Source organism: Pollachius pollachius (assembly GCF_949987615.1).
Source record: "Pollachius pollachius genome assembly, chromosome: 2".
Classification (NCBI taxonomy): domain Eukaryota; kingdom Metazoa; phylum Chordata; class Actinopteri; order Gadiformes; family Gadidae; genus Pollachius; species Pollachius pollachius.
This window is the reverse complement of record NC_136935.1, coordinates 21225195-21248990: the sequence shown is the minus strand read 5'-3', so window position 1 is coordinate 21248990 and position 23796 is coordinate 21225195. Positions and strand designations below refer to the sequence as shown.

Genomic DNA, 23796 nt, shown 5'->3' with positions numbered 1-23796 from the left:
ACGTCTTTGGTATCACTCCGCAAGTAGTCCGGTAACTTGACGTCACAACTTTGGCGGACTATTTCTCTGCTGATCAACTTCGAATGCTGGTTACAAATGAATTGTAAAAAGACACACCATGAAGTTATTTTTCGTTTAGGCAACTAGCCGTGTGATAAGCGGGATAATGTATAGAACGTCGCCGGTCATTATTGAAAATAAGCCCCTTCAGGGCGAAGCAAGACAACTCAATAAATGGTTGATGGTGATTACTTGTGGCGTGGAGTTGAAACTACACACTTTACCCGTTTTATACAAAATATCGATATAATGTTGTATATTGCCATTCGAACAAAAAATATCGAGATATGAGTTTTGGTCCATATCGCCCAGCCCTAGCAGGGACTTATATATTGTATAAAATTGTGTTTTATATTAAACTGGTCCTATAGTGACATGTATAAATGTACCTTGTTATTTTGCATTCAATACTAAGATATTTAAATAATACACAGGTTCATATATTCATGTTTTTATTTTAAACATGTGCAAGGTACAGTGAGTAGGGTGGCCATGCCACTGCCATTCATAAACATAACATAACATAATAAACTGATACCTGCCAAGATCAACAATGTCTGTCAATTGCATGTAATCATGCATAAAAGCTATTCAAATAGACATTTTTAAAACATAAATGTGGAAACGAAAATAAGTGATGTTTGTTAGTGTCTTTCTTATCACTCCACAAAAGTCCGGTGTGGGTACCAGATCGACTCGGCTGCCAGATCGACTCGGGGTCCTAGATGCGCAATAATGACGCACTTAAATTAAACCTGTAAACGCTGTCTTTTAAATGTGCATGCGCGTTTCATTCATTCCCATGTTATTCCCAAGTATTAACGATCTCATTTTGTTTTCTAATCTATGAATAATAATCTAATGTACAAAGATTGATCAGATAATATTTGTGGCTTTAGATTGATGGCTAACGTGAGCTAATAAACGTTAGAAGGGGGTGGGGGGTGGCTTTCATCAATATAGGATTAGTTTTGTAGGTGATAATTACTTTAACATATGTGAAAACAAAAATATATGTGTAACCGAGTGTTTTATTGTTGCCTATACTTGGGTAATATATAAAAGAAGAATCGGTTAACTCCATTCACTGAACGGGGCAATCCACTTCATTTCCAGCGCTCCCAACACAGAGTCAAAACAGCGACCCACACGCAGACACTTCCGTTCTCCTCCTTCAGAATAAGAGTCCCTAACAGGAACTGGGTTACATATGCATTAATCAGTGCTTTGAGACGTGTTTCCAATGGCTTTGTTTGTGCGAAATAACGGGCTGCGTTCAATGAAATCAAAACCAAAATGGATTGAGCCTTCTTTTTATTTCCATGATTGAGCCCCGTTTATAAACAACCCTTCCGGGTTTTGTCCGTTGGCTTGTGGCGATACGTCAAGTGTCGATACGTCATCTGTAAGCGCAGGACCCCGAGTCAATCTGGCAGCCGAGTCAATCTGGTACCTGTAGTGATATGCGTAGGAACCTGTAAGGAGGTTGGGGAAGGTTTAGGGGTGAACACCGGAAATGTAAACAAGCTTGTAATAAAGTACCCAAGGCTACACCGGCAGCACGAGTGTCTCCGTCTATTAAACCTGCACAGTATATCATAGATCCTGTTACATGGTGTCAGAAGTGCTGAATCCCATCACAAGCGACGTTGGAGTTCCTGAAAGATGGTTTGGCAAATAAAAACAGACTTCTGTGCAGTGTAAATGCCGTCGGGATAAGCTAGGCTAAGCTAACAGTTAGAAACTAGCAGAGCGGAGAGCCAGCGAAACGGTGGAGACGGTGTCGTGCGAGCCTGCAAACGGAGAAATGGAGTCCCTGTTCTCAATAAGCCCACCGGATAACTTTGACTTCTCAGACTTCGGTAATTGGGCCAACTGGATTCGCCGTTTTGAACGGTTCCGGATCGCAGCAGGACTGAATGAAAAGGATGAAGAATATCAAGTTAATTCTCTGGTTTACACCATGGGTGAGAAAGTAGATGACATTTTGTGCACACTGGGTTTAAGTGGAGCAGACCAGAAGAAATACATTGTGGTAAGAAATGCTTTTGAAAAATACTTCATTTGCAAACACAATGTAACATACGAACGGGCTCGGTTTAACAAACGATGCCAAGAGCCGGGGGAAACGGCTGAATCTTTCATCTCTGCAGTTTATAAACTAGCAGAACACTGTCAATATGGCACACTACAGGAAGAAATGATTCGGGACAAATTAGTGGTAGGCTTAAGACACAATGGACTGTCAGAGAAGCTGCAGATGGACAGTGAACTAACACTGGCAAAAACTGTCCTAAAAATCAGACAACATGAAGAAATAAAATAACAGCAACCAACTGTACGTGACACAACTAACAATGACCAGAGAGAAGCAAACGTTGACATGGTGAAATTCAAATCAAAGTTTCACAGACAAAGTCAGACAGGAAAAAGCACATACAGCAAGACTCAAAAGGAGTTCCGAAAAGGAGAAAAGAGCTGTGGCCGGTGTGGAAAAACACCTGCACATTCCCTCAATAACTGTGCTGCTCGGGAGGCAGAGTGCAGAAAATGAAAGGCCATTATGCAGTTGTATGCAGATCAGGCAGAGTGGAGGCAATTCATGAGCCAGAAGTGGAAGCTGTTTTCCTGGGAGAAGTGTCGGCAGGTGAGCAGCAATCATGGAAAAAAACGCTGATGTTAAATGGGCAACAAACCACCTTTAAGCTGGACACTGGTGCGGAGGTGACAGCCATTTCACCTACAGTCTACTCAGAAAAACAGCATGGCATACTAACAAGAGCGACAATGCCACTATGTGGACCTAGCAACAACCCACTTAAAGTGAGAGGTCAGTTTAATGGCACAATAACATTCAAAGACTGGACCACAACTCAACCTGTTTATGTAATAGACAGGTTGGCCACACCGCTGCTTGGCCTTCCAGCAATCAAAGTACTGCAGTTACTGCGACCAGTTGACTGCGTTCAGGAGTTGTCAGCAGACTTCAAGAGCCAGTACACCAACGTTTTTACAGGCTTGGGACGCCTGCAAGGGGAGTGCAAAATTAAGCTGAAGGAGGACGCCAAGCCTTATGTTTTGTCACTGCCACGTCGGGTACTACTACCATTGGTGGCCAAAGTTAAAGAGGAACTCAAAAGAATGGAGTAAATGGGAGTAATTGCACCTATCGACGAGCCCACAGATTGGTGCGCAGGGATGGTGGTGGCACCAAAGCCCAACGAAAAAATCAGAATCTGTGTTGATCTAATCCACCTAAATGAGTACATCTGCCATGAGAGACTCATCCTGCCTGCTGTTGATGAAACCTTGGCGAAGCTTTTAGGTGCAACAGTGTTCACAAAACTCGATGCTACTGCAGGATTCTGGCAGGTGCCCCTGCACCCAGACTCAGCTCCGCTGACCACATTCATCACACCTTTTGGAAAGTACTGTTTCCACAGATTGCCATTTGGAATCTCATCGGCACCGGAGCACTTCCAAAAGCGGCTGACACAGATGCTGGCAGGACTGGAAGGGACCGTCTGTCATGCAGATGACATTCTTGTCTTTGGGACGTCTCGTGAACAACACGACCACAGGCTGCATCAAGTGTTGAGGCGACTCCAAAAGGAGGGGTTGACGCTCAACAACGATAAATGCAAGTTTGCTGTGGAGCGGGTCACTTTCCTGGGTCACGTCATCAGCGCACAGAGCATCGAAGCAGACCCAGGTAAAATCAAGGCAATCACAGAAATGCCCACACCTAAAGATGTTGCTGATGTCAGGAGATTTTTGGGCATGGTTAACTATGTGGGGAAGTTTTCACCACGTATCGCTGAGCTCACACAGCCAATAAGAGACCTGCTGAAAGCAGACAATGACTGGGCCTGGGGGAGCGTGCAGCAGCGGGCATTCGAGGAGCTGCGTCGAGAACTGAGCTCACCCGCTGTCCTGGCACAGTACTGCCCGAACAGAGACACAAAAGTTGCAGCAGATGCTTCCTCATTTGGGCTCGGAGGGGTTCTGTCTCAGAAGCAACCGTCAGGGGACTGGCGTCCAGTTGCCTTCATCTCACGCAGCATGACAGAGGCAGAGCGTAGAAACGCCCAGAGTGAAAAAGAGGCGCTGGCGTTGACATGGGCGTGTGAGCGCTTTCAGTCTTATCTAGTGGGGATGGACTTTCTCATACAGACAGATCACAAACCCCTCATCTCCCTACTGAGCAGCAGAGGCCTTGATGATTTGCCCCCACGCGTTCTGAGATTCAGACTGCGACTACTCCGCTTCACATACAGAATTGAACACGTGCCGGGGAAAGATCTTGTCACAGCAGACGCACTTTCCAGGGCTCCAATCCAAGCCGCGCCTACAGAGGAGGAAAAGCAGCTGGAGACAGATGTCAGGTTGTACATCAACAACATAGTGGAACACTTACCTGCATCAGAGGGGAGACTGGTTCAGATCAGAGCCGCACAGGACACAGATGATGTCTGCAAAAGACTCAAAAACATGGTGCAGACAGGATGGCCAAACAGAAAGGCTCTCCCACCAGAACTTCAACAGTACTGGCAGTATCACCAGGATCTGCTAGTAGCAGACGGACTGCTAATGAAGGGCAAAAGAATCGTCATCCCAGTTGCTATGCAAGAGGAGATGCTCGACAAAATTCATGAAGGTCACCAGGGCATGACAAAATGCATCGCCAGAGCACGGCAGTCTGTATGGTGGCCAGGTCTGACCAAAAACATAAAGCAAAAAGTGAAAACTGTAATCTGTGCAAAAGAAGTTCACAATGCACCAGAACCACTGCTGACGACGCCATTACCTGCTAGACCATGGCAGCGCGTTGCAGCAGATCTTTTTCAGTGGAAGAGCGCAATGTACCTTGTGGTAATCGACTACTTCTCACGCTACATTGAAGTAGCCAACCTCACTTCCACCACCACAGGCCATGTAAAGGAGAAGTTGAAGGCCATATTCGCACGCCATGGAGTCCCGGAGACTGTCGTCACAGACAACGGCCCCCAATTCTCAGCAACTGAGTTCACGGACTTCGCCAAAGAATATGACTTCAGCCATGTGACCAGCAGCCCCCGTTATCCGCAGAGCAACGGGGAAGCTGAAAGAGCTGTGCGGACAGTGAAGTCTCTCCTGGGGAAGGGAGAGGATCCACACAAGGCCCTCATGAATTACAGGGCTACCCCATTGTCACATGGATCATCCCCAGCACAGCTGTTGATGGGTCGGCATATCAGAACACCTGTACCTGTTAGCCAGGACAAACTACAGCCTAAGTGGCCTGACCTCCAGGCTTTCAAAAAGAAGGATCAAGACATGAAGGAGAAGCAAACCTTCTGGTTCAATAAAAGACACTGTGCAAAAGAAAGACAAGACTTCAGACCAGGACAAAGAGTCTGGGTGAGAAACACAAGCCAGTCTGGAACTGTCAGTGGCCCAGCTCCAACACCAAGATCTTACAACGTTGACCTACCCTCTGGAAGTCTACGAAGAAACAGACTCCACATCAGGGTCATTCCAGAGACTCCTACCGTGACAAGATCAGGGCGGGTCATAAGAAACCCAACTAGGATGGACTTGTAATCACCAGTCTTATACAGTTAGGGAGCGTGGTTACACAGGGTAGAATAATCCCTGCACGGCTCCGGGGTATCAGGTAGTCCACCCTGACCCCTAGACAGAATGATGGTAATAATAATTATATGTTCTGTGTTCTTGGTTTTGGTTAAAGGAGATACCACTTCACACAAGTGGGTTTGTCTCAGGTTTATAGTGTCGAAGATAAATGTTATACTGGAGAGTAGGTTTATTGTTAATTAAGAGTATGTTTATTAATTGTTAATACTCAAAGAAAGCAAAAGAAATACTGGTACTTCACTAAAAGGGGGAGATGTAGTGATATGCGTAGGAACCTGTAAGGAGGTTGGGGAAGGTTTAGGGGTGAACACCGGAAATGTAAACAAGCTTGTAATAAAGTACCCAAGGCTACACCGGCAGCACGAGTGTCTCCGTCTAATAAACCTGCACAGTATATCATAGATCCTGTTACAGTACCCACACCGGTAACTTATCAACCCCAGTGTGTCCGGTTGCTAAGCGACGTCAACTTCTTTGGTGGACTATTTCACTGCTGATCGCTTATTTTACTGATAATGGCCGGCGTTCTGTACATTATCCCTTACATAACAGCACTCTCTCTCTCTCCCAACAGTCTTGGCTGCGCACTCTCATCCAAATACGTATTGTTTGCGGTGGAGGAGGGGGTAGATATAAAGACCGGACGAGTCGCTGTGCTGTCCTTCTTAATTGAAGGAGCAGGCAGAGAAACGCTCTCTCCTGCTGGGCTTTCATTAAAATCAAATACATAAAAATGTCGCAGCCAGTCCTGATGTGTCAGGTGTGCGCGAGGGACATACGAACGTATGCTTACCACTTTTGTAAATGCCATTCGGATCGCATGATAGGAATAGATCTATTCCGATTAGAAATCTGATCAAAAGTGTCCATGTAAACGTGGCTAGTGTGTTGGATTCATGTTAATGTGCATTTAAAGACATTTCAATTCATGGAAAAAATTGCGGGGGGGGATATAAAAAAAATTGTCTGATCAACCAAAACTTTCGCAACCCCCCCTGCAGTACCTCCTCGGACCCCCAAGGGGTCGCGGACCCCCTGTTGAAGACCTCTGCTTTAGAGTGTAAGACCGTCCAAGCACTATAACTAGCCGGCGTTAGACTATTTGATTGGCTACTGTTTAACGTGTGTAAATGTCAGGTGGGTCATAGTAGTTGGACCCTAGTCCTGGACCTTGGTCCAGTCCGGAACAATGCCCAGGGTCTCAACAATATAGGGTCTCTCAACCACAACACAATGAGCATTGGTCCGGACCGGACCCGGGTCTCCTCATGTGCCTACTGCCTCGCCACCGTCTCTGAGACGGTCCTTCCTTGCAGGTGTTAATAACAAACACCATGCAACTCCGAGGAACAGCCTCACTGAACGGATTTTTTCATCCGTTCTCCACCACTGAGATTCATAAAATAAAATTAGCAGACATGGTAGTCTAGTGCAGTGTTGGGAAATTTCACTTTCTACGTGAACTGATGAACTAGTTCAGTTAAACGTTCATAATTCAAAATTTTGAAATAAGTTCACAGTTCCAAAAAGTGAACTACTTCATAGTTCTTTTTTCAATATGTTGCTGTGAGCTATTCGTTTTTTCCGGTATTTTGAACATTGAGCCTCCTTTGTGGTTTGTTTAGGATAAAATAGAGTGGTTGAATCAAGTATCGTAGCGAAATACAGTTTTTCACATTTAGCGCATTTTGTAAATCCCATTGATTTCTGTTGGAAGACTAATTTCTCGTTGGCCGGAAACGGAAAGGGGGGGTGTTCCCGTTTGGTTGTAGTATTTTCGCTCATTTCTAGCCCTACTGATGAGACGGAGAACCGAGCGAAAAGACTACAGCCAAACGTGAACAGCCCCCCTTTCCGTTTCCGGCCAACAAGCAATGATTCTATGAGGTATTCTAGTCCGCTGAACTATGAGCCAGAGAGCTAACGTTATGGATTGTACATATTTATAATTCGAAATTCATCTCAGCCTTTATACCACAGATACTCTAGGGTCTATAGCATATAACCGCGTTGTCTGATTACAGTTTAATTCATTTTCCACAATTTAACAACTCTCGTTTTGAAGAATAATCACCGCGCCATTCGTTTCAATGGGAATCGCGCCGGTCTATACTTTCAAAATAAAGTGTACATATTTATAATTTGAAATTTGTCCCAGCCTTTATACAACAGATACTATAGGGTATATAGCACATAACCGCCTTTTCTGATAACAGTTTAATGTAACAGTAAGCTGGCAACACCGCAACTGCAAATTAACCACACAGAGATACCATGGCAATCTGTCAAACAACACGGCGATCTGGGCGCGCATCCGCCGTGTTAATAAACAAATAACCCCCATATTGAACGAAGTTAAACCAAGTGAGGGTGCCGTTCACAGACAGATTTAACGAGTTCACAGTAACGTTCATCAGGCAGTAATACAGTACGTTCAGTTCACGTTCGCCCAAAATATGAACGAGTTCATGAACTATCGTTCAATGAACGCGTTCAGGCACAACACTGGTCTAGTGCATCGTCAAGTCATCTTACCTATGTCGTGGAAAGGACAACCAAGTTAGCGAGAAGGAAGCTTTTCGTCGTTTAACTATCGACCTTTCATGCCAAAGAAAAACTGATGATGATTCTGTAAAACTATTTTTAAAGCGTTTCGGTGGAGCCGCACACCCCCACTCTTTCACTTCCCCCTTCTGCTCGCACTAGCGGCGCCAGGATTTTGATTGTGGGTAGGCTTCCCGAAAACTGGATGGGCCAGTTAAAATAAGGCAACAAAAAAAAACCGGGTTCCCCTTCATCTCCGTTTCACCTTCTGCCTTTCTGCGGCACTGAGGACAGCGACTCAGTAGCCTACCTGTGTGGCTTTTGTGTCGCTGTCCTCAGCTCAGAGCTGAAGCGGACAAAGACACACACCTTGGCAGTAAGCCTAACTTCATTTATCTCTTTCGAACGTTCAATACACAAAAAGACTGAAACTGAATTTTATCTTTGGAGGGTCTGTTTCTCTCTCCATTCATTTACCCAGCACGGCGCGCAGGGAACTGTCCAAAATTATTTAACTGTTTCTTATAAATTCAGAATGACAGAAGAACTGTATGGACATGAAATAACAGCAGCATTGAATCTGACACAGCTGCTAAACACAAACAGCAGGAAAACGATCAAAAATGATTTCTCCTGTAGCTTATTTCTTAAGAATAATTAAATGAATTACATATCTATCCATATAAATAACAGCATAACAATCCGAGATAACTGATAAATAATCACAAATGCACACAATTCAATTCAAACTTGCTTGTGGGACTTGGGGCTGATTTTCTCGATATTCCAGTGAATCAGTCAATTCCCTTTCAAATGAAAGCAGGGACAACGAGTTCAGTCTATCTGTCAACATTGTTGCCCAGGTGCCTGTTTTTATCCGATTGACAGCTGAAAAGAGTCTCTCCACAGAACTTGTCGCAATGGGCAATGTGAGGAGGCTGTTCATGTCGGGGAAAATATCACGGGGGCATGCGTCGAGCACTTCTACGAGTGTTTCTTTCTTCTCGTTCATGGTCTTGTTGGCCTTTGCCTTTCGTTTAAGCTGCTGCACAAACACAGTGTGCTCTGCGTCTTCCACTGTAATGGAAAAGTGCGCGCAGGCGGGCCGGATGTCACCAAAGGTGTCTGACTGTGGCAAGCAGGCAGCAGCGGCTCTCATAAGGCCGTATGTGTTGGGCTTGAAACGAATGTTCAGCTCCATCATCTGCTTGTCCAGTATGTCATTCCATAATTTAATTTCTGTAGGATTGAGTTTTGCTGTACATGTGATGATTTGCCCAGTGGAATCAACGTGCGTATTGCAGGCTGTGGGCAGGCAGTCCACACGTGGGGTAGAAGCCGCTGATTGGCTGAGAAGCTTTACTTAACGCTTTCCTCAGGCTGCTTATTGGATGAACAGCTAGAATGAAAATCACTCACTACTCACTATAGGCCTGGGTCAAAATGGGCGGGCCCGGACCTAAAATGGGTGGGCCCAGGACCAGCCGGGCCCAATGGTAGCGCCGCGGGTGCCTGCTCGACAACAACTCCACCGTGCGTGTTGACGAAGGCTGGCTCAACCGCATTAAACCAGAAGGATAACTACATTACTCCGTTACGAGCATATTCATAATGGTATTTTCATCATTCCTAAAGACGTTTTAATAAAGATGACCAGGTGTAGGTGAACGGCAGCGTGGTAGCTGTGTGGTGTGGTGCTCTAGTGATGTGGTGCCGATAGCGTGGTGCTCTAGTGATGTGGTGCTGATAGCGTGGTGCTCTAGTGATGTGCTGCTGATGCTTCGGATGCTGTGTCCGCGGCGCTCAGCATGCAGACCTCACCACTGCATCCATCCTTCACACGGAGGGTGGGCTGTATAGCCAGTGCTGAGCAAGCGGAAATATTCAGCTCCCTTACCAGATCTTCCATCGGGGTGCTTTCGGGAGCTCCTGTCGTCACAACAGGACCAACTGCCTCTGCGGCCATGGTCTCGGGGATGGGTCCTTCGTCGAGCATCCCGCCGTCTGATGAGAGTCCCTTATCCGCTCAGAGTAGGCTTTTATAATGGCATCTCGAAGCCCAACCCAATCGAATGTCTTAGACATCACGTACTATACATGCCTTTATGTAACTGGCTCCCATTAAGTGATAATGCCATAATTCTCTATCATACCCTATTTTCACTGCCCTAGCTGTAAAGTGCACTGGACGTTGTGCAGCCTGTGGCACATCTGCAAACCTCCTGCAGAGGGCGCTATAAACACTTTTACAGCGTAGGTTCTATGACAGTGGAATAACTTCTGCCGACACACAATAAGCGTAAAATTAAGGGAAAAGTACACAATTGGACAGTTGATCAACTATTATAATTAAGGAAACATGGTGCAAAATGGCCGAAATACCCATCTCAGAATCTGTTCATGTCAGTCTACTTAATATAACCTATCTTCTATACATGATCATAGGGCTCATTGCAGGCAAGTTCCATTGTAAGTCAACATTTTATGGCACCATCTAGCTGATCGATTCACTCTGTGTATGGTGATCGGTTATCTCTCCTGTCTCTCAAAGTGAGAGGCCTATTTTGAGGCCTACACACACACACACACACACACACACACATACACACACACACACACACACACACACACACACACACACACACACACACACACACAAAAAGGCTTCTTTGGAAAGTTCAACTTCCACTTTTTGTTTTACTGGTTTTCGTTGCTATTTCCTCACACAAGCATTAAAAAAATATCGAATGGAATCGTGTGCTACAGATTTTCTTACCAATAGCACAAATAGTTTTTAAGATAATTAAAGTGACATTTTATTGGTAATCCCATGTGTGTGTGTGAAATCATTGAAACCATAGATCAAAATGTTCAGCATGATGAGTTGATTGCTCACATGAAATATCTAAGCAATAATTGTAATACTTTTCTAGATATCAAACTTTTGGATTTGACAATACACATACATTGCACTCAACCTTCAAAGGGACACCTTTAAACAACAGACTGAACAACAAGCTCACAACATGGAAGGAAATGAACTGTAAATGTTTGTACCATGGAACTGGTTCGCACTGTACTACCTAGACTGGTATAAGTAAACATAAGTACATATACGTTTACATATGTATGCACACATATGCAAACAAACACATACTGTACGTAGACACACATATATAAGGACACATACATATGTAAACATAGCTAAACAGACATATACATAGTCATACATACGTACACGTATGTAACCATAAGTACACATACAGAGACATACATACAGAGCTACAGACATTCACATAGCTATACGTATTCCTACACACATACACACATACGTATACAAACACATACGTACACAAACGTACACATGTGTATACTTACGTACACATACATAAACAAACAGGAATATATGCAAACATAAGCATGTAATGAGTGCAAATTCCCTCAGAAATTGTATGATTTCTAGTTTGTATTGATGTGGTTATTTGGTTTTCCAGATACAATAAAAGCAATGTTTTATTCTATGAATATTAGCTAGCTGGCCAAGTTATTGTCGTGAAAGGTTTAGTAGCATAGATATGCATGAAAATAACTATCTGGAATGCCTTACATTTCCACAAAGGGTCAGTGTAGAGTAGCCTAGTTTATAGAAACGAGACTGAGCGACATGGTACTGAAAATAATACTGCTTTTATCAATTGCAGGATAATCCCTTGCATTATCAATGTAATGCTTATTCCATTAATTTGAATTCCTTCTGAGGTGATATGCCAGTTGAATTGATAAGCCACCTAAATGGGCGTATTGGTTGTCGGGCTATAGGCCTATATATGATCGTAGTAAAAATGAAATATGAATAACCCTTATGAAGAGCAAAATGCTACTGCTACATATCCCAAACCCACGGCCCATTACGAGGTGTGTTGCACCATGGACCTATTAAAGGTTGCACCAGGTGCCATGAGCAGTATACCGATACACCCAGCCGAGCGGCAGCGCGTCAGATCTTGATGGAGCAGCGGCACCGCGACACGCAGCGGCAGCGCGTCAAAGCCGCGCTCAGTGTTCAAGATGGCGGTGCAGGCAGCTGAGGTGGGCGGAATAGTGAGTATTCGGAAATAGGCTACTATAATATACAAATACATACTATTTTCAAAAAAATGTGTTTGCGCGTGAATTGTATTATATAACGTGGTCCCTATGCAAAGTGGTGTATGCATGAATCAGAATGCAAAACGTGTTTTGCAGTCTCGATTTAGCTGATGTGGTATATCTCTTAACGTTAGGCAGGCCATGTCTCGTTTTATCTTGACGAGGAAATAATTCAATATTATGTGGACTGGATGAATCCAGTGCATCTGCAATTGTATCGTTTATATATCTATTACCTGACAATTAGTTATGTTACCCAGATAATCCCACCCCTCCTCCCGTTACTCCCTGAGGATGTGGCATTACATTGTGCCACGCTTTCAAGTCCTGGGTCAGCTTTGATCCATCACACATATGGTACCCTAGGGGTTATCATGCCCTGCACTCTGACTTGCAAGGAGAATAATTAACCTGTTCTTTTTTCCTCGCTGGTATTGCAGAATGTGGATTCGCTTGGTAGCCCTGGTCTGATCTCACCCATCAAGGAAGACCCATCACGTCTTCTGGTAAGAGAAGCCCAGTTTTTCTGTCTGCTAATCTTTGGTGAACATCCAATTCTGATGTATTCTTGTCTTTCATAGACAGTGCCATTCAGAGGACGCATCCGAGGGGGCCTGCGCCCGGGGAAGAAGATAATCGTCATGGGCATCGTTGACTTGGAGCCAGACAGGTACCGTACTTCTTCCACCTGATCCTGACTCAGCCAATGCTGTTCAGTTTTTAACCTCTGGTTAATTCTTTATCTGATTTATTTTCAACTCAGCCCCCTCGCGTTGTGGACACATTTCGAAATTGGGCAGTTGGCCATCGATTCACATTAATTAGATCCCAAGTGAGTGTTTAGCAAATCCCATAGCTGTGTCTTTGTTTTGTCCAACCCAGGTACGCTCTTATCAACTGCCCTGGGCCCCGTTTCCCGATAACGATGGATCCACGCATGTACAATCATTCTCACGATGGATCTTGCGATCCATCGTAAATTTCTTTGGAGCGTTTCCCGAAACTCCTCTTAACATGAATGCACGTTCACTGCACTCACAGCGTTCGTAGGATTGTAACTGTCAACTGACACGGTGTTGAAATTGGCTCCGTAGGAGGGGGAGACACAGGAATGTCGCAGGAAAATGGGGTTAAAAAGCGTTAAAATATCCCCCCATCAAAGCCAACAGTAGAGTAGCCTACGAAACGAATAGACTGCAATAATATCAATGCTCAAGATATTAAAACACAATTGATTAGGCCCAGGCCGATATCAGTCCTAATCCTGAATGCGCTGTGCACACATTTTTTCACGACATTTTTCCCCCTGAAATAATTCCATATTACAAAAATCAAAAATAGCTTGTGTGACAACTACATTTATCTTAATGTGCTGATTTCTGAAACATGCTTTGCACAGCAAAGAGAGCTGACTTTATCTGATTCCGCATAAGGTTTCATTGATTGGCGCGCACTCTCTAGTCTAGAATATTTGTAGACATTAAAAATGCAACATACCATTCATTCATTATCATTCAAACGCAGAGGCTAGGCATTGACACACGGCTATTGCTGACCCGATTAGGAGAGCTTGGTCTAGATCACGCCCATATTGTTGGGCAGGATGATGTAGGCTATAGCCTAGGTCTTTTTACACTGCCAAGCTGGTTCAGTCGCAGCTTGACACGCCCGACAATTTCACCTTCTTATCTCAGGTTTCCTGTGTAAAACCGAGGGGGTCAAATCCCCCATTCGTCAAGGCGCGCTTTCTTGGTTCACTGGAGAAGGCGGGGCTGCGCACGGAGTCTAGACCTCTTTAGAATAATTTGTATTATTGCAAACTCCCGAATGTTTTAATTTTTTTATGAATGAAGACACTGGTAGAAAATAACCGATTCCTATCACTTCAACTAAACAAGAGAGTATGAGGAATCGAGGTGTCCGGATCAAGTATGACAGGAGACTTTGTTGTTACCCGCGAACAAGCAACAACGAAGCCGAGTGAGGTTTGCAAAGACACTGCAGAATGATTCTCGTCCTGCTGCTTATATCTTCACTTTTTGCAAGTCATCTTCCAAACTTAATAACATGTCAGACCATACAGATAACGTTTAGAAAAATAGCATGTTCGATTGGTTCAAAGTCCTGTGATTATGGTACTGTTTTTGTACATTCTGATCCCTTGGACCCTCCAGTGGAATCAGCATTTTCGGCCCAACTCGTGTCAGACACTATTTATAGGGGAAAGATGACTAGCTATTTTCCACCATTAATATATGTATAGGCCTGACAATGATCATAATTTGCCATAGAATATAGGGTTAATTTCTTCCATAACACCCGCATGCAATAATGAGTTCACGTCTGAGTGTAGACTAACGCGATTAACTATGGTCAGGGATCTTCGTTACCTTCTAGACACGGTCCAATAAATAGTGAACTTCATCACAGCCTCACCGAAGCGCCCGGAGTGCTTAATGCAAACAATTGCAACAAAAAACGCCTGCAGAAATTCACCCGCTGGTCTCAGCATGATTCATGTCTACAGTAGCCTATGTCTTCTGTTATTGATCAATATGAAGACATTTTAACCACGATGGTTGAATTCAAATCAGAGGGAGACAGCAAGTGCAGGTCAAAAGCAACCTCCCACACAAGAGCAATGGAATCATTTGATTTTATTATATGCCTTGTGACGTGGCGTTTGATCTGTACATTTCGGCTGCGCATGTATTTTTGGATTCTTAAATTGCTGCAATAAATTATGTTGTTGTTGACTTCTAACATGTCTCTATCCTTGCTGTTTGAATCTAACTGTATGAGTAATATATCGGCAATAACCACTGTTTTTGGTTGCGAAATTGCAGCAGCTGGGAATTCCCTGGTATTGGATGTGTTTTAATAAAAGACATCCAATACACGGAATGTCCGCTGGTGACGCCACTGAGGCTATAGTAGGCTAACAATGCTCTTAGCATCCTACGAGTACCCCTGGAGTCCTTGTTAGCTACGAGCGTTTTCACGACGTTCGTTACCAATGATGCTTTCGGGAAACGGTGTGAAAACTGTACGATGCTCGTACGACGCACCTCACAATCCACTTAGGCTAATGATGCTTTCGGGAAACGGGGCCCTGGCCAGGTAGTGGCCAAACAATCAGCTCCACAAGTTTGGATTCTGCGTTTACTGGCCACTGTGCATGTTCACAGACTCGGTAACAGTCAGTATGTTTACATGCACCGCTTAATCTGATTAAAGCCATAGTTTGATTATGCTCCTCAATAGGACAACTGCAATTGTATGAGTATACATGGCGGTGAGAAAAAAGATTCTTTGGATGAAGCATGTCGTACCCCGGTACGACCTCTTTATGTCACACATCACACTTTACATCGAATTTCATACACTTTTGCGTCAACGTATGCACGCAGATTTCCCCCCAAAGACGCTTGTCTAAAAGCAGCATAAAAAGTGAGAACGCAACGCCACTTTTGCGTTTTCTGTCTAGATTGTCCCCGTCTAAATTGAGCCTAAGCCAAAGTTCCTTTCCCCCAATTTGTTCTCATGTGCAGAACGCAAAATCCGATTCCAATCCGATTGAATGTATCTGATTGAGTGGTGCACAGATAGAATTCAGAGTGAAGATAGTGGCTGTGGGATAATTTTGAGCTCTGAATGCAGAGCAACTTTGAAAGCTGATAAAGACACTCCCACCTACACTTAACCTCGTGGCTAATTTATATGTTGCTCTGCATTCAGAATTCAAAATTATTACACAACTTTTAACAAAGCCACTATCTTCACTCTGAATTCTATGTGCATGCCTCAGTCTCTAAATGTATGCACAGTGATGTGTTAACCCTTAAACTTGTTGGTTTTTCTGTTTGTGTGCACTTTTGGAGAAAGCTACCTAGCCAGTGCAGTTTATATGTGCTTAATTGTGTTTTATAAACCAAGATACAGATATAGGAGGTGCTAAACCCTCCTTTGGCATATAATGGAAGTCAATTGATGGCTATATGCCCAATTTCAGAAGGCACAACACTTTCTACAACACTGGAGCAGCTGTGGTGAATAAAAATGGTGGATTAACATCTTTGCATGGACCAAGTCAACAATTGACCTGGGGTTAAACAAACCAGAACAATTATTTTAAAGCAAATCGAATATAGCGTTACAGGAAGAGGCATATTTTTGTGCAAGTCACAAAATACACACGACCCATGAACCAGCAGACTAAAAATAATTGAAGGCTGTTTTTGGGTCGACCGCAGCTCGATCCAGTCCCAAGGGAAGAGCCTTGCACTTCTGAGCAGTGGCGGTTGGTCAATAGAGGGCGCTAGGGCGCCGCCCCTCCGTGAAATATTCACTTGAATATATTTGCCAACTATTAATCAACTATTATCAATACGAAATAAATCAACAAAAATACATAGCGTTTATCCTCGTTTAATTGTGTGAGATACTTGTCACTGCCAGCAACCATTTAAATGCGTCTGAACGTCAATGATTTGGGCTAGGCTAGTTATTGGTCATTCGAAATAAAGCCCTCCTCCAAGTCAGGGGCGCCGGCCACGTTGAAGTCAATGTAAACTCGCTAACTTTTTGCTGTCTATCAAGCAGAGACAGCTTTTCATTGGCGCAAGAAAATTCGCCCTCGGGTCGTACCAGCGTGCGCCCCAGGCCAATGCTATCGCTTTTCTTTTTTGTTATCGCCACATGATTGGACAATTCAGCGAATCAATCAAATAGGCTACCTCCCTCAGTAGCATTCGCGCAACAAAATTACATGTAGAGAAGAGATAGATCGCTAACTAGCGGAGAGTTGTAAGCACTGTCCACCCTTTTCAGTGGAGGAATTGGACTCCCCAAGCAATGTTATACTTAAAAGGAGCAAGTAAGTTACATATTAATTCAGTCTTTCGGCCTGTGGCATATAAACAAAATGAAGCAACTGTCCCATATTTCTAACTGCATTTAAAGTAGACATTGAGACTCACAAAAAATGGACGCTTATAGGGCAGTGATCATGATTTGTCTCAATATCAGAATAACAACAATGGGTCAAATAGCAATTGCTGGTGGAATGGCCATGAAGTAGGTCTGTTTATATGCAGTGTAAGCTTGTCCAGGCCCTGCAAGGCAGGATGTAGGCTATGAATCTGAATGAATAGTAGGTAAATAGGTAGTGGCCATCCCCAAAATGCAATTATTTACCCTAGGGTCTAGGGTGACTAATTGTCACCCTAGACCCTAGACCCGCTGTCTATTTCTGTGCCCCACCAACATTTTTGATCACCAACTGCCACTGCGTCTAAGGTCCGGAAGTTCTACCATGCTGGGGGGTAGATTAGAAGCAATTTATTAGAAGCAATTAATGCATTCAACAATGAAGATAGAAACCAAACATTTCATAAAATTGATCAAATAAGCAACTAGTTCTAGTAGAGACTCATCTATCTAACGTGCATCTACATAGCTCTTCCCTCAACAACAAGATTGGTTGTAATACATTTGAAGCGAAAGAAGATTAAACACTGAAACAAGGAAACACACACGTTCACCCAGATGTAAGCTTGTCTACCATCAGACTCTAGATGTTTAAAGTCTTATTTGTTAGACTAGGTAAAGGGCATCTGTAGTAACAACTTTCTATTTTTTTTTAGGTTATCCAAGAATTACATCCACAATATAAATGCAGCAAAAGTTGCCCTCTAGGCCACACACGCACACACACTTATTTGATTCAAAAGTAAAATAATCAAGTTGGTAGTGTAAGTCTATCCTCAGAAAATGTTTCTAATATATTGCGACTATAACAAATAATCAGCATTAATTTCATTAGTTCATTAGTTTCTTTTTGGGAACTAATTCCCAATACATTGTGGATTCACCTGGATTCATGATAAATCCAGGAGAGGTATTCCTTATTTTCGGAACCGCTTGGAATGTTACCTTTTCAAAGAATATTGTATTCTTGATAGTTTTTTTTATTTTGTGTTTATGTTGGTATATCTTCTATGAATTTAACTAATTTATACCATTATATAAACATCTCTTGGAACTATATTATTGTGTATAAATCAACATTTTGAACATTTTAAACGAGTTGTCCGTGCTGACTTTACATCAAATGCAAACTGTCAAACCACACTGTGTGCTTCTCCTCCAGCTTTGACATCAGCCTGGCATGTGAATGTGGCCTGAAGCAGGAAGAGCAGCAGTCTCAGAACGACACAGCGCTGAAACTCACCGCTCGCTTCTCTGATCGCCAGTTCCTGCGCAACGCTCGCGTCTCTGGGAGTTGGACGCAGGAGGAAGCGTCCACTGACTACTTCCCCTTCATCGCCAACCAGCCCTTCAGGGTATATGTCACGTGGTGTTATTGAGGTTATTGGGTCCTTTTTAGGCCTGTGCAGCCAGAGGAACTTTAAATGTTGGGCTTGTAAAGTGTTTCCCCTATATGCATTCAGCAGCGGCAGGGATTGTCAGCGCCACTGCAAAAAAAAAAAAGAGTTTCTGCCAGTTCAAGACATACTTGCACAATGATCTGGTCTCAGCAGATACCTTGACTCTGTTGGTTGTTATGTCATATTTGGAAGCTCAATCTATACATTCCCAAAAAAAACTTACCAGAAGTAACATTTAAAGGGTTATTTTTACCAACGTGAGCTGTGAGTTTTACCAACTCACAGCACCACTGCTACAAAAAAATCTAGGTGAAACACTGCTTGTATGAGCTTAGCTTTCACTCCTTTTAGAGAGACTTATAGGGATACTTCACCCATTCAGAACCGGCGTTCTATCATTATAAAATCGCTATTGTAATATAAAAAAAATATATATATTCCCTCAGTCTAACCCAGTCTTCCCTTGGCCCAGCTTTCCTGATCTAATTTTCTCCCGAGATGACGTCAAATGACGCGTTTGACGTCATCTTGGTAAAACTTTGCTTGCCTGCTAGAAGGGCAGAGGACTACAAACCACTGGTTCCACGAATTTGTGAGCCCACCAATAAGGAATGGGGGGGGGGGGGGGGGGCGAGAGCTTGCGTACGAGATGTAAACACAATGTCTGGCATGTTTATTCACCGCTTAGCTAGAGAACACATTTGCAATGTGAAACAGCCGAAGTGGATTTTGAAAATCTATTGTTGGATTTGGACATTCAGGGCTATTTGTACGAGCCAGAATACAGCCAGGAAGAATTGACACAACTAGAGGAGGAGGTGGCTGCTGCGGCTGCAGCTGAACAAGCCTTGCCTGTTGCCGAGAACGAGGAGCCGGAGCGCGCCGTTTTGCTCTGTTCGCCTATAGACACTATCACAGAGTCCCTGTGCTGCAGCGTATTTCAGCGATGCCAGTTTCTTCTAGAATAAATTGCTGAATCTGGCACGGACGGGGCCATGTGTGTAACCTCTCACCCAGGCTGTACGCCTCATCTGAACAGTTGGGTAGTGGATACATATTTCCAGACCCAGAAAGTGAACTGGAAACGCCAGCTTAAGCCAGCAGGGAGAAACAGATGTTTGAGCATAGAGTAAATGTTTGTTCTTTTACTTACACTTTGGCTAAAATAGTTTTGAGTCCCGGGGAACATGACAATGTAGTTATCCGAAAGTACCCGATCTTATTGGCAGAGCATAGGCTACGTAAGTTAGCTTGAAGTCTGTGTAATGCTGTACAGGCTACTCAAGGCATGATTTTTATTTTGCTTTGCTAATGTTGTTCTTTCTTTCTTAGACAGTATCGGCTTCCTGTGTTGTCCAGGCCATCAGAGCTAATTACCCAGCCACAATTACCCAGATGGGCAGTACCGTGGCTACCAGGAGACAGTAGATGCTCAAGATGGGCTGTGACTATTTTGACTCTACCAATCACACCCTACACGTTTTATTTTTGTAATAGTTAATATTTTTTCATGAATGAAACTTCAAAATGATGTTGGTTGTTGTGATTTGTTTACTAACCCAAGTGCTGTTATACTAAAGTAGGCCTACTGTATAAGATAAACACTTATTTCAACTGGGGAGAAAAGGTTGAGTACAAATACTTGATATCCTGAGCTACTGTAATTAGCAAATGTTTTTATGCTGTACAGTAATATACAAATGATGCGTTTGAAAAAACGTGGGCAGAAGTCTAAACTAGTCAACGTATCACAGGGATATGTTTACACAAAGTTTGCTCGCGCTACCACTCCCGCTAGTATAATGGGTCCTTCGTCCTTCAAACGGAAACAGGCGGGCGGTGCAGGGAGTGCAATGCACTGTGGTAGTTGGAGGATTTCTTACTTTTGAGCCAGATAGACACTTTCTACCTCTTCTCAGGCTAGGATGAACCAATTTCACATTTTTTGCACATTTATAATACATAGAATTATTGACTTCATATAACCTTCATATCTCCATCGGTGAAGTATCCCTTTAATATCATGAAGGTGTATGTGTTTGCGTCCCCCCTTTTTTCAATGTGTGGCCATAATTGATGTAGATAGTATAACAAGCAAACGTATTGTCCATGGTGATGGAGGGCTGGCTGATAAGCAGGCTGGCTGCCGTCTGGAGGCCCAAGCGTCCGGACACGATGACCACAACACGCTAAAGCAGTTTGATTGGGCAGGGTGGACAAGAAATAAATAGGAAACTGGTAATTTAGGGCCTCTCCGAGTCTGCAGTAAAGGTACGCTAGTGTAGGACATCAACGTAATGTGAGCTGAGGGGGCCTCCTAGGAGCCCAATGAGAGGGTAGACAGGAACTTTTGAAGTATGGATTTGAATTCCTCAGCAATCCACTTCCCGGACTACAGGCAGCGAACTATTCCACAGATTGGGCGCTTATGAGAACTGAATGTGCAGGGCTAGAAGCTAGAAAAATCTAAGTCCGAGCCAGGGGGAGTATTCGCGCCCACCGAGAACGCCCCTCAATAAGTGTGAAACGGCTCGTTTACGCTCAAACTTCACTTCCTTATGAGTGTGACGTCAGACTGCGGTGGGCGGTGCTGAAGCGCAGAAGACCTGCCTCCCGGCTAACCGAAATGTATACAACTTCTCGGGGCTGTGAATTTGCTGACATGCGCACAAAGAGTTTAACCAATCACAACAGAGTGGGCGGGTTGACCAATCACAGCAGACTTGGCTACTCGGTAGGAGGGCCTTAAAGCGACATGATACAAAACAGATTGTTTTTGAAAGACGCTGAAATTGGTTTTGCAGATGAACAGTGTGAGAATAATAATGGGTATTTTTTAACATACAGGCATGTAACCCTATTCTATTAGTATTTTAGTAATCTAATAATACAATTATTAACCCTAAAAAAAAGCATGATATGGGATCTTTAAGGACATCTGGAGTTGGTTCCCAGGTAAGACATTAAAGAACAGGATTGGATTTTGAATTTGGCTAACATGGGGGGTGTCTTGTTTTTTGTCTCCTGCCTTCTCACTTCAGATTGAGATACACTGTGAACATCAGCGGTTCCGGATATTTGTGGATGGACATCAGCTGTTTGACTTTTATCACAAAGTTACATCTTTGTCCTCTATCGACACCGTCCAGATAGGTGGAGCTCTGCAGATCACCAAGCTGGGCTAGTGTGTGTATGTGTGCGTGTGTCCCTGTGCGCGTGTGTGTTTTTATTTAATCCAAGAGCGAGGAAACTATTGTTATTGGCTTGGTTTAGGATGGGGGATCTTATTGTTAACTGAACTTCTATTGAATGCACTTTTAGGTTGTCCTACAAGAATTCACTTGGGGCCGAGACAAAAATACAGGTAATGGTTTATATGTAAATACGTATATGTCGTTTGTTGATCCAAAGTGAACTATGTTTATGCTCTCGGGTTGTGAATCTTTTGTTATCTAAAATTTTGATTCAAATCCAGTTTTCGAATTAAAACAATTCCTAATTCAAAATCAATTCAAATGGCCCCTACGGTGTGGCCCTTACGGTGTGGCCCCTACGGTATGGCCCCTTCAGAATGACCTTCCCCGGTCTTGGTGTATTTTTATATATATATATGTTTTTTTTTTAAGCTGTAATTGAATATCAATTTACAGCCATTAGTATCAGTACTGCCAATTATTGAGACTGGTGCTCAATCATTTAATTGACAGTATGTATGTATGTTTGTGAAAACTGTTCTTGAGAACGGGTAAAATTTTTCTGAAACATGGTTTGCAAGAGTCGTAAAAAACTGCAGTAATGATCCACCTCATGTTCGAGTTCTTACTCTTCTGGAAACCTGGAACTGGGCAAATAGTTTCTTCATCAAAGAACTGTAAATGAAGTAGATAATGGTATTGAGCTGTCAAGGACTTTTAGGGAAAGGCATGAATTGGTCTGAAGCCGCATAACGTCTACAGTTGAAACGGATGTGAATCAGTACATTTTGTAGTATCAATAGCATATCATCGAAGATGTACAGTTCAGTATTACGATAGTGGTTAAAGTCTGGTGTGTTCATTTGTTTGCCCTTTTTACTCAAACAGTTTTTCACATGTTGAAAGCCAGTATTTCCTTTGAGCAATACGTTTGAAGTAATTTATATTATATATTATTGAAAATACAACGTTGGTGGTATGATTATTTTTGGATGTTGGATTTGGATGTGGAGTGTTGTGTAAGACCAGCAATTTGTCCATTATCACTGCCCATGTATTAGTAGTTGTTATTTGTAAAACAGGGTCACTGTAAGTCACAATTCATACGGACTAGGGCCCATGAGTCTTATCTGTGTAGTGGTTGATAAAGGAAAAATGCTTTATGGTTTAAAGTGAGGAATATTATTTTATATTAATTTTATCATACAATTTATTTATTCTGCTATATTGTCAAAATAGGTATGATATGGTATTTTTGTTAACTGGTTTGTACAAGGCGGTGAAATATCCATACTCAAACATATGTAGATGTTGCCAAACCAAGCTAGTGGTCCTGAACTTTTCAGGACAACGGTCAAGTTGAAAACATTGTCCTAAATAACAAGTATACCCTTTAAAATTAAATAAGGTTCAGGTTATATTTTGATTTCATAAATATTGATTGTACATCATTAATTTGAATTGAAGTTATTGAAGGGCTAATTTTTGTTATTTTCTCAAATACTAATTCTGATTGTCTGCTGATACAAGGTTCTGATCCATTCAGTTAAACCTTTATGTATTATCAGTTAGACATATATGATGAACACAATGAATGACAACATTGAATATACCTTTTTATCAATTTTGGAAGCTCGTAACAAAATAAAATGTTTTTACCACTCTTTAATATCTGACTTGAGTTTATATGATTCATCCTCTCCAGCCTTATATGTGACCTATATCCAATACCATCCTATTCAGAGGCACTGTAGAGGGTGCATATGTACATATTAAGCTTAGTTTCATTTAATAAGTCTAACTGGAAGGAGTCTGAACAGTAA

The 23796-nt window shown here is 42.9% G+C and overlaps 2 protein-coding genes across 2 annotated transcripts in view; one reads left to right on the top strand and one right to left on the bottom strand.

The window, feature by feature from the left end:
* Nucleotides 1-8300, bottom strand: part of abch1 (ATP-binding cassette, sub-family H, member 1) — a 48687-nt gene extending 40387 nt beyond the window's left edge. The window contains exon 1 of the mRNA XM_079730963.1: nucleotides 8233-8300. The gene's annotated coding sequence lies outside the window, so the exon portion shown is untranslated. The remainder of the gene's footprint in view (nucleotides 1-8232) is intronic.
* Nucleotides 8301-12296: 3996 nt separating this feature from the next.
* lgalslb (lectin, galactoside-binding-like b) lies at nucleotides 12297-23589 on the top strand. Its single transcript, XM_079729918.1, has 5 exons — nucleotides 12297-12342; nucleotides 12831-12896; nucleotides 12972-13060; nucleotides 18542-18734; nucleotides 21821-23589. Exons 1-5 carry the CDS (start codon nucleotides 12310-12312, stop codon nucleotides 21962-21964), a joined length of 525 nt encoding a protein of 174 aa, XP_079586044.1. The 5' UTR covers nucleotides 12297-12309; the 3' UTR covers nucleotides 21965-23589.
* The last annotated feature ends 207 nt before the right edge of the window (nucleotides 23590-23796 follow it).